Genomic DNA, 12,160 nt, shown 5'->3' with positions numbered 1-12,160 from the left:
AAACCAGCAGCTAGGCATCCCTAGTATTTTTAAAGCTTGATTATACTCTTGGATATGTCAAGTTCAACAATATACATGCTGTTAAATCAACTACTCGTGCAAGCACAGCAGATGAGTTTACAAGATAAGCAGTGATGTGTATGATAAACGTGAGCTGCTCTGTAATTTATGAGTCCTGTGCGCTCCCCGACTTACTGGCAACTTCACTGTACGACTGCGTTAGACTAAATCAACAGGGTTACCAGTTTCGTACTTCTTCTTGGGCAAACAAGCAGTTGGGCAGTATTGGTCTTTGCCGAACTGATAAACTGGGAAGAAGGTTCTCTCAATTATTTTTTTGTATACCATTCCAGGATTTCTAGCTTGACATTGAGTATCTCAGACTGTTACTCTACAGGGCTTTTTGGCCACACCTTTCTCCCAGTCAATGTTCTGCACGTGTGACTGTCGCCTTTGTTACTTCCCACCACCCCTGGCCGCTCAAAGCTTCAAAAACACACAGGTCTTTAACACTTGGGGTTATTCACAAAGACACCGACTTGCTTGGGGCAAAGAATGGAGCCGGGCAGGGCCCCACAGCGACCCCCAGCCATTCCCACCTGTATTTTCAGACCCGCCATCTGATTTAGCAAGTAGCTACTTAACATTCCCTACATTAATTTTATACCGTTTTCATTTCTCATTCAAAATATTGCATTGCACTACATTCAATTCATTAAGGCGGCAAAGTATTTTACAGCACACATTATTGCTTTTATCAGCCAAACTACATCCCCAGTTACATCTCATCAGCTTATTTTCCATGGGCACATTTTAATTGACATTAATTGTATTACTTCCCCTTACCTCCGTATCAGTCAAGTCCTCTATCATTCATTCCATCATTTTGCAGGGCTGGCAGACCTCTAATTATTCAGCTCATTTTATTAACTTTCTTTCACTGTCATCAATTATCGGTATTATTAATCCAGAAAGTGCCTATGGATAATAGATCCCTTAAAAATGTTTTGGTAGAAGTTATCCGAACTTGCTGACTCCAAGCCTTCCAACTCCTGTTGTTAAGCACCTCATACCTTTGTGTTATTATAGCAATGGGAGGTAATTTTCATCATCCTGTAACGTGACTGCATCTCACGTATGCTTCCCTTTTCCACATTTAGCGATGACATTTCTTCATTCCAAAAAATCCCCAACCTGGAAAACAACAACTGCCACCTGCCTCGATCTGACAGGCTTTTGGTTAAAGAATCCTCTAGCCCCGTGGTCAGAATGACACACAATAATCATGTTATGGGAAGTGAATCCTAAATTCAATGACCTCTAAAAACAGATTTGACCTTGGGAAAGGACAAAGTTGGCCAACCAGCTATGAAGAACAAGAAAGTTCCTCGCCCCAAACGATGCACACACGCTTGCTTTAAAACTTGCTTCTCTGCCCGCTGGAATCATTCACGATGCATTCCCAAATGGAAGAGAGTATATGCAGATAAAAGGGGGTAGCCGGGCACAGAAGAGGAGGATTGCTCTCCCACCTGCACAAACGGTGCTGGCAGACCTCGGTCACACCTGGACCTCCACCCCGTGATTCAGCTTCCTTCCTAAAGCATTTGCCATCAGCAGATCCACAAACACCACACAGGATCTGTCATCCCCACTACAGACTGGCTACCAAGAGTTCACATTCCTCCAAATGAACTATCGCTTTGCTACTCGTGGTCCTCACAAATAATCACAATCCTTCCAACTAAAACACTTAAATCTTTAGGGAGGTGGAAAAAAAAAAAGTGGTTGTTCTTTGGTTTGAATCAAATCTGTCATTTCTAGTCAACCTGACGTACCCATTCACCTACCATAGAGTATTCTGATATAGTCAGAGGAGCAAGAATCAACACTGCTCAGCATCCACCCCCAACTTACAGAGCAACCAGCACATTCCAGAGGGAATATTTTACATTTACTTAGAACTAAAATTTCCTCTGTAGTTAAAAAAAGGAGCTGCAATTTCACAATGCTTATTTGATTTTACTGTGCAAATCCAGGCCAGATTTGTACTTGAACTTTCTTCCTCGTATTATTTTTGCTATGGGTGCGACTTATGACATTGTGATCTGCAAACCCATCCAGTGTCAATAAAAAGTGCTTTTGCAAGCAAAGCTGCACTTGCACAAGGAGGATTTGCCAGTAAAGCTGTATCGACATGGGGGTTTTTTAGTGCAAAGCTGGCCTCAGCTCAAAAATGCTTCCCAAGGCATGCACAGCCAATTCTGAAAACTACAATAAGGAAGCTACATACTAAAATATAGCAGCCTACAATGTATCTTGTTATAATTCAGTATGAAAATCCAAAATTTAAGTTCCATTAGCAATCTTCAAGATTACTTATCAGGAAACCAGAAACTTAAAAAATTAAGAAAGCACAACTATTATAAAGTTCATGGAAAGTTCCGTATTAATTATACCACATAAACCCTTCGTAATTTTATGGGTTTCTTCATGCTCCTTGCACTTTATCCTCCCAAGGGATGCAACATGGGCCATAAAACTTTAAAGCGCACAACAGCAAATCACACAGTGAGTCTATGCTCTACCCCTGCTCTCCAAACAATCACCTTCCCCCACACCTTTTTTCCCCCCCTTTAACTGGTTCTTAAATCTTCTGTGATCCAGGAGGTGAATTTAGATCTGCAGACCATTTAACTACCGCACTTTATCAATATAACATATAATTGGAGAATACAGAAATGGCTGCACGGGTGTTGATCAACAGCTGATTTGCAGACAGTTCTATACTGGAAATAAATACAAAGAATATGCCTATAAAACCACAAACACAAGTTTCATAAACCCATTATTAGGAAATAATAACTTAGGGTTGGCCATCGTAACTACCTCACAAGAGAGGTAAAAGGTGTTTAAACATTACAAATAGGCACTTTGGTATAAAACAAACAGCTAAAATCACAATGTAATTACTAGCTACTTAAATGGAACGGGAGGGCGTGAAGTTAACCATGATGCCACGCACCGCACTGCTGCTTAAGCAGCAGAACCGAGTAAGTACAGTTCAGAAGTGGCACCGGTACGAACACAGTAAGTGAAAGCTACCTGAAGTCATCCAGTCTTTGGCGTAATGGCAGTATTAACCCATGCACCAGCCCTCCTCACAAGGAAAATAACGAACGTGTGCCTTGTGTAAGAGAGCTCAGTAGCGACCGTGTCAATACCCAAAGCAAAGGCACCAACTCCGTTGTCCTTCCTTTGGAGTTGTGGTTCTCGACCCTATTGGCTTTGCTGCAGTTCTTCCCCTTTACAAAAAGCTACTCTTCTGATAACTCACTTTTCTAATGATGATATACGAAGACAGAAGCAAAAATGAAAGTCAAGATATCTAGATTTAGTCAAAAGAAATTGCTTTTTTTTACATGTTTGTATTTCCCATGTATTGATTTGGCTCTGCTCGGTCTTGGGCTGTGGGTGGGGGTATGAAGTCCCCTTGAAGTCCTACATTCTTTTGCTTGCTGACCTCTGGACACAGACAAAACCGATAAATTCAATCTGGCAGAATTAAATGCAAAGAATTATCCCTGATCCAAACATCTGAAGGACTGGCATGCTATTTCTCATAGTTAAACTTTGTTCCTGGCATTTTCAATCAGTAAACAAGTAGCAATATAAGCAAAACCAACAGCTTTTGGTCTGTTTTCTAGAAATATTTGGACGATTACAGTTGTAAATCTCTTGGCAACAAAAGCAGATTTCTAAATATCAATAGAGAGTGGCTAAGATAAGATAACCTGGTCCAGCTCTCCAGCAATGCTCTCCCAGCAAGGTTCCACTGGATGCCAGCACTCAGCTCAGATGCTGGCTGAGCAACGGCATTCCTGATCCTTCACTGCAAAGGATGTGGGCAGACCCAGAAGCAGCCCAGGGGCTGAGGGGAGGATGCAAGGAAAGCATAAACAGTTCGGGCAAAGGTAAAAAACGTGAAATAGGAACAGAAGAAGATGACACACAAACCAGCAGGCGTGCAGGTGTGACTGCTGCCTGGGGGAAAAGGGGAGGAATGAGGAAGAAATCATAGAAATGGCAGTAGTATTAAGGATGAGCAACGAAATAGTTTTCCTCTAGTAAGTTATTGAATCTAGCCTAATTTCTTGGAAAATTTTTGATAAATATTTTGTTGCTATGGCAAGCTCTACAAACTGTTCTAAAATTGTAAGAAATACAAATATAGCTAAAACTCTGCTGCTGTGTATTATCGTCCTGGTTCTCCCCACCAATAATGTGCTACTTGTAAGTTATTTTATCTTTTTCACATAGAAGAAAGTTTCTTGACATTTTATAACTGCATGCAATTTAAACACAGTTATGTAAAACTGCGAATGGTGTGTTTTGGGGAAGAGTTGATAGCACAATTCTTCTTAATGAAAGCCCACGCGCTGGTTGAGAAGGTCTGGTTTACACAATTAGCTATTTATTTCTTATGCTGTACATTTATCACTGTGCTCAGCACTTAGGAGTCTACTTCCCCCCACCAACAAAACTGGCTACTCTATTTCACAGGCTCCTCTTTTCTTCTCCCACCTTAGCAGGCGGTTTAAAGCACCCTGCTAAACCATACAAGCCAGGAGAATTTGGTTAAATTCAGAAGGCACACAAAAGTAACTATTTCAAAAGCAATCCTTAGGAGCGCTGAAACAGTGCAGTTGCTTCAACTTTTCCCGCAGCTCGTGTGTTCAAGCATGACTTTCACCATGTTGCTTTTAAATATGACAAGTGCAACAGAACGGTAAGACCGTTGCTCACTGCCACCAATAATGCATTTGGTTTAGATCTGTCATCAATTGCTTCATCCCTTGGTTTTCACTAAAATTGCATCATCAAATTCAACTGCAATGAAACTAAAGAGAGACGGATATTATTAGCCAAGCCTAGCAAAAATAAACCATCCATTTATACAGTTTTCAATACTACAAGCGCTCTGAACACTACAACAAATTTTCCAGAAGTCCCAAAGTATTGGCTAAGGCTAGTGAAATTGCTTACCCTGAGCCTATACATGGGCAGATGGGCAGGCACCAGCCATGGACTTTTTTTTTTTTTTTTTTTTAAACACACTATGAACAGTTTGAGTTTGGAAACCTACCTGGACAGCTGGCAGGGAAAAAACCCACAAAAACCCTTGAACTGAAGCTGGGACAAGAGCAGGAGGACACTGAGCTCTCCACTCCCAGTGATAACGGGAGCTTGCTCTTGCTCACCCAGTGCCGTCACTGTTCCTCAGTATGAAGCTGCACCTTCAGCATCGCCCCAAGAACAGGGCAGGTGCTGCACTCCAAAAAACTGGGGTTAAGACAGACACCAGCACCCACAGGCATACCTGCCTTTCAAAACCCGCAAGGTTTAAAACAGGGTAAACACAACACAGGGCTGAAGGGGCGCAGGAAGCCACGGAAGGTAAAAACAGGACATGAAGTGAGAGAAAAAACTACGAAGAAAAGACTCAGCAAGGTGTGGAAGGGGAAGCCAGGCAACGCTGAAGATGCAAGAAGCTGCTGGAAGCCCTGCATTTTAATTAACCGGTACTGTATTCCACAACACACTCTACCAGCCTCATTTCACTCCACGGAAAGGTTTGGGTTTGTGTCCAGTGTTCCCCGCCCCCCCCCCCCGCAGATATATTTGGTTTATTGAAGCAGTGACAGAAGGGACACTAAAAAAAGGAAGTTCACACTCCAGCTCCCTCTTTCTGAAGGCTGCCTGGACAGAGAGGTGGGATAGCTACTTCCCCCCCTTCCTCCGATAACATATACCTTTGTATGCAGGTCTTTAAAAGACTGCGTGTTTGAGAAGAACCATTTAAAAGTATTAGTAATGTAAAGTTAGCACCAAGCCTTGAAAGATTCAATTCTAAAAACATTTGCTTTAACCTTACTTTTACATAATCCTTTCACTGTTTCCCGATACAGGAAATGAAATCTGAGTTACAACATCTGTAGGAAACCCTCCTACACAGAAGTAGCTTTAAAAACCCACACAAATAAACCAAAAACCTTTGCGCCAAAGTGTTTGGGAAAATCATTAACAAGAAGAGATGTGGAGTTGGATTTAAAAACTAGAGCTTTAAACAAGCCCCATTCCTTATATCAGGAATCTTGCACTTAAAACAGTTGTAATACCAGAAGTACTTGAAAAAATTGACCTCGCACACACATATACCTCCTGCTGCTTGGAAAAAGCAAATCGAGTCCACTCTCTGAAACTGTCCTGCTGGCTTACAGCCCTCTGAGTGGGTCTAGAAACTTCACTAGAAGGCAGTTCACTTCCATCTCTGACAACAGAAATTTTGGTAAAAACCCAACTGCTGAAATTCAGCAAAAATGCTGGGACAATGAACGGACTGAGCCGAGTGTCAAACCCTGCCTCTTCACCGTGACTGTCCAGTTTTGCCAGGAAGGACAGCAGTACAGAGAGCATGGCACAAAATCCAATCCATCCCGCTCACAATAAGCTCAGGCTTGTTTAAATAATAGAACATTACTCAATGCTTCTGCAGAGGGACGTAAATATTTGCTGTTTAACAACCAAATCAAGAATATTTTGTTTCCAAAGGTATGTTGCCCAAACAGTCTCTCAGCATTCAATAGTATTTGAAGCTCCAACTTCCTTCTCGCTCAGTATCCACAACAAACCTAGAAAAGCTGCCAAAATCCCTGCCACCGTCCTCAGCTCATGTGGGAGTTACAGGGAGAAATTCCACCTCCTGCCTTTCCCACCTATTGACCCTGCCTGAATTAACAGACGTAAAACTCAACGACTGCATATAACCGAACTTAGTGGGCATGACAAATAAAGTGCCCAGCTCCTGCGTCAGCCACACAATTTAAATACACAATTTAAATACATGAGCACTACTCTGCTTTAAAGCTATCGGTTTTCAGATACCTGTCCATGAGAACACACAGAAATGCAAAGAAAGGTTCTCTAGGCACATTCTTTCTATTTTGAACTTCTTAAAAAACTTTCTTTTTTTAATTTAAAGAAGACCCCGCCACCCCAATCGAGTTCAGAGCGCATTACAACTGCCAAGATGGCACCTCCAATGGTCAGTCCTCCCATTCCAGTTCAGACACACAAAATGAGGCAGGAACTACAAAAGCCAGAAACCCTCTGCTGCAAGGATGGTAAGAGCTGCTCGGTCATCGAGCCCAACTTCATCCTGCCTAAGGAAACCAGGAAACAGGAAACTCATCCAAGTTTTCCAAGACATGGAATTCTCTCCTGCAGCCAGGGAACAGAGACGCCAGCCTCATTTCAAACCTTCACCTACCGCTGAGGTTTTTCTGCTGCTAGCTGGGCACAAGAAGCCCCGACCAAAGCTTGACAGGGTAACTCCAAAACCGGGCAGGTCTGCAGAGCTGTTCATTGCTATTCACAAGGCTCATTTCTACCGTACCACTTCGGGTGGATGGAGCAGATTGCTCCCCAATAAAAGCACAGTGCTTCTCCATGCAACTAACCTGGTAGCTGCCATTTACATTTGTTTTTTAAATATTAAAGTAACAAACACCTGAAGTGGCTTGTGTTCTCTCCTCCAGCACCTGTACTACTGGTGAAACACTTGTCTTGAATCACACTTTAAAACAATTCCCGTTTAAGTTTCTGACAGGCGGAATTTAAGTTTAAGAAATGAATGGTTTATATATCTCGCCTCTTTGAAAATACACCACAGAACTAGGTCAGCACAGGGACCGGCTCTGTGTGCTTACTACGAGAACAAGACAGGCACCGGTGCTGAGCCGAGCCGCTGAAGATTCTCCGCTCCCACCTCGGCGACGCTGCCTGTGCTCTACACAGGTACAAAGCAGAGAACCAGCTACTGACCAACCAAGTGAAACGCTCAGTTACAACGTCAGATGGGCGCATTTAAATGCTGGGCACAAAAGTCATTCTTCCAGCAGCTCATGCACAATACAAGAGCAAACGCTGCTGCGGACCCATCTCCTCAGCAAGAACACACTTCAACAGCCCACAAAAATTAGTTACCAATATGAAACATGATAGAAGTTGCATTAAATAACAAGCGTAAAGGCCAAATTACCTTTCAAGCCAAGGAGCGCTGATCTGCATGGCTCTGTAAAGCTCTGGCCTCACAGGAACGAGTATACCGAAACCTGTGCTTTACGTAGAAAAAACATCATCGTATGTTGGCACAGGAAGCCCGAAAAGAGACTCAAGCCCGAGTGTGCTTTGGTGACAATACTTTCATCTGCTAAAGAACCGAAACGTCACAATTTGAGCTATGAAGTCCAGACAGACGCTAATTCTCTTCTCACTTACACCCCTGTTAACCACTTGGCATTTTACTACTTCAGTGGAGTTAATCATTTACTTCAACTCAAATGAGAAAAGAATGAAGCCCGGCATTTTCCAGACCACAGGAAAGATGGAACTAATGAATTTGGGAGCATCAAAGAGATTAATAAAAGATGAAGCTGACAACACTCATAATCACTACTACTACTTAAAATTTACATTTTTGTAGAGCACTCAGCCTTCACCATGCTGGACAAGGCGCAGGCAAAACACAAACCAAAGGTGGCCATGCCTACAGAAGCTCCATGGCTGCTAAATTGCAGGAAACAACCGAAAAAAGATACTCCCAAAGCACTTTGAGCAAAAATCTAGATGAAGAGGTGGGGTAACAACCCCTGTATCCTAAGAAGGAGTTTCCAGATAAAGAGCGCAAACGGGTTAAAAGTGAGGAAGTACGTTTGCTGCAGCAGATACGGACAAAATCCGTATTAGCCAGATTACATACAGTCATTTGAGGTGCCCAACTACAACCAGATAAACTCACGAGGTATTAGTAAATTTACCCAATTTTAGTTACGCAACCAGTCGGTTGTGGGATACAAACCACCCACCTCCCTCTCCTCCTGCCCCTATAAAATGGAAGCCCTGACACCGGGTACCGTTTGCGTTGCGCAACGCTACGCCAAGCGAGGGCACGGCCGAGGGGCCGCGGCCGCCACAGCCCCCTGCATCCCCACAAGATTAAAATAAAAGTCGGGGCGACAACTGTCCCGGCGCGCGATGCCCCCGTCCGTGAGAGCCGGAGGGCGTCCGGAGCCGGCGCAGCAGACGACGGCGGGGTCAGGAGTCACCGCGAGCGCTTCCCACCAGCCTGCTTGGACAAACTTCCGTTAAAAAACAAAAAATACCAAATACGACGCGAACGGCAGCCACGAAACCGCCTGCGCGGCCCCCGCCCCCCGCCAGCCCCGCTCCCCTGCCCGGGCTCGGCGCCGTGCTCCCGCCGGACGGCCCCGCCGCGGGGGGGGAGGCGGCCGCCGCGGGGCCGCGCACGGGCGGAGCAGCGCTACCCCCTTGCGGACACGCCGCGCCCCGGCTCCCCGCCGCGCCGGTAACTTTCGGCCGGAGTTGGGCGCCCCGCCTGCCCCCCCGCCGCGGCCGCACCACCGGCGGGGGCAGGCGCGGCGGGCCGGGCCCTCCCCTCGCTCACCTCCGGGCCCGCCGCTCGCCGGGCGGCGCCGCTCCGCCCGCGCCAGCAGCGCCCACCCGCGGCCCGCCCGCTGCCCGGCGGCGCGGAGGCCCCGGTGCGGCGGGGCCGCGGACGAAGCCGCCCCGCTCGTGACGGGCGCGCGCCCGCGAGGCACGTGCGCCGCCGCCGCCCGGGGGGGAGGCGGGGGGCAGCGGGGGGGGGGGGGGGGGGGGGCAGCGGGGGCGGCGCGGCCAGGCCCGGCCCGGCGCAGCGTGACCCCCGGGAGGCGGTGGGCCCAGGCCGTCAGCGGCGAGCGGCGGCCCGGAGCCCCGCGCCGCGCCCTGCGCCGCCCCGCGCCGACCGTGCCGCCGCAGCCTCCATGTTGGCGGCGGGCGGGCACGTGCCGGCGGGCGGCGGGAGGCGTGCCCGTGCCCCGGCTCGGCCCGGCCCGGCCCGGCCCGGCCGCCGCGGCCCCGGCGCCACGCGGCCTGCCCGCCGCACATGGCCTGCCTGCCGCCCCGGCCCGGCCCCGCGGGGGCGCCCGCCGCCGCCAAACTTCGCGCCGCGCGGCCCGGCCCGGCCTCCGCCGCCGCCGCCCCGCGGCGGGGGCAGGGGCGGGGGGCGGCGCGGGAGGCCCGGCGCGCCGACAGCCCCGCGGCGGCGGTGGCGGCGGGCAGGCCCAGCCCAGCACGGAGCGGGAGTCGGCCCGGCCGCGCTCTCACCTTCCGGCTTGTTTTCGGCAGCCATTTCCCCTCCGCGCGCCACATCCTCCTCCGCCTCCTCGCGACCGGGACCCAGGCGCGCGCCGCCTCCTCCCGCTGCCGCCGCCGCCGCCGCCGGGCCGGCCACCCCGCGCGCACGGCGCACACCCCGCGCCGCCCATTGGGGGAGCCGCCGCACTGACACCCGCGGCGGCCAATCGCGACGGGCAGAGGGCGGGCGCCCGGAGGGGATGGGCGCGATGGACAGTACATACCGCCAATCGGAGCGCGGCAGCGCTTCAGTGACACGCGCCGCAGCCACTCAACGGCGGCGCCGGGAAGAGGAGGAGGGCGGGACGGGACACTTTACTGACGGCCGCAGCGGCCACTCAGGAAGTGGCGCCGCGCGACTGACGGCCGCCAGAGCCAACCGCGCCGCGGAGGAAGCGGGACGCGAGGATTGACGCACGGCGCCGCCAGCAGCCAACGAGGAGCGCCCTCCGCCAGAGTGACCGCGCGCGTGGCCAATGGCACGGGCGAGCCGGGCGGCCGCCGGCGCCACCGCCCCCAGGCCTGTCCATTGGCTGCGGGAGGCCCCGGCGGGCGCACGCCCCCTCCGCGCCCTGTAACCCTAAACAAAGCCGCCGATTGGCGCGGCGGGCGGCCCGGCCGCCAATCCCCGCGCCCGCCCCGCCCGCCCGGCGGGGGCCGCCCCGCGGCCCTGCGCGATTCGGCCTTTCCCGCCCTCCTCACGGCCCAGCCCGGCCTCGCCCGCCTGGTAGCCGGGGCGAACGGCCGCGCGGGCGAGGCAGCGGCACCTGTAACGCCAGGCCGCCCGCTTCCAGAGCGGAGCGAGAGCCGCGTTACGCTCCCCCGGCAGCGAGCGGCCGAGCCGGTTCAGTCAGCCCGGCGCTCTAACGGGGCGGGCGGTCTCCCGCTGCACCGGCCCGCAGCCCGCGGGCTTGTCATCGGCCGTTAATACAAAGTTCCGCCGTTCCTAGGCTCCCCCGCAGCCCGCCGGGACCGCGGTAACACCGACGGCGTCAGCGTGAGCACGGGCCCGCCGCACCCGCCCTCTGCCACAGCCGGGCGAGGGGCGGCACAGCCGGAGAAGCAGAGAGGGCCTGCGCCCGTGCCCGCGGTCAGCCCGGCGCTGCGCGTCACCTCCAGGGCTCCGCAGTCGCTCGCGGCTCCTTCAGTCACGGGTGGTCTTGCGCACGGTTACGCGTCAAAGGTTTTAAGAGACACCGCGTTTGACCTGAAACTTGGGAGCTGCGCTTTCTTCTTAAGTGACCAAACAAAACCTCAGGCTGAGAGATCTTCAAGAATTGGTTTTTAGAAAAGGGGTCATTTAGAAATGCAGTCTTTTTTACAGTCTTTCGATTGCGTTAGTGCTGAACCGGCATTTCCCCGCGTGTTCTGGTCAGATGGTCTGCCCGTCTGTGATGGGAGGGGAGGGGACACAACCCGATGCTCTACCCCCCTTTTTAAAATTACAGACAAAGTGCCATGCTGTTTAACTGACCTAAACAGGAGCAACAGGGCTGCAAAGGTTATTTCCCCCATTTTTTCAATACCACTGAAAAGTCAGAGTTCTGAGGTGCTCTTCCACAACCAGAGTATTTTGGGGTGGACAGCATGATGCTTGGGGATAAAAAGCCATTCTCAGCACGGTACACAGCCGATGAGGTGGGGATTTGTGATCTCCAAAGAGAACCTGGTTACCGTTGCCAATGAGATGTAAAAAGTCTGAGGGAGCCCTGCAGATCATACAGGAATGAGTTTGTGATGAGCACGCACACATTCTAGGAGAAAAAGGGCGACGGTTTGCAGTTGTACAGATCCCTTACAGCATATACCACATGGCCCACCACACACCGCTTTAGGATCGGGATGTCAAGGACCTTTTGCTGTTAAGAGTCTCCTGCAAAACCAATGCTCTGTCCTTTTAAAA

At 50.4% G+C, this 12,160-nt stretch overlaps 1 protein-coding gene across 1 annotated transcript in view; it reads right to left on the bottom strand.

Moving 5' to 3' along the window:
• Nucleotides 1–10,317, bottom strand: part of CAMTA1 (calmodulin binding transcription activator 1) — a 302,985-nt gene extending 292,668 nt beyond the window's left edge. Inside the window, exon 1 of the mRNA XM_059830126.1 lies at nt 10,228–10,317. Within this exon, the coding sequence (XP_059686109.1) occupies nt 10,228–10,252 (25 nt within the window). The 5' untranslated portion in view covers nt 10,253–10,317. The remainder of the gene's footprint in view (nt 1–10,227) is intronic.
• Between the last annotated feature and the right edge of the window lie 1,843 nt (nt 10,318–12,160).

Source organism: Gavia stellata, chromosome 27 (assembly GCF_030936135.1).
Source record: "Gavia stellata isolate bGavSte3 chromosome 27, bGavSte3.hap2, whole genome shotgun sequence".
In the NCBI taxonomy this organism is placed as follows: domain Eukaryota; kingdom Metazoa; phylum Chordata; class Aves; order Gaviiformes; family Gaviidae; genus Gavia; species Gavia stellata.
The sequence above is the reverse complement of the archived record's forward strand: the minus strand, read 5'-3'. Positions and strand labels throughout refer to the sequence as shown.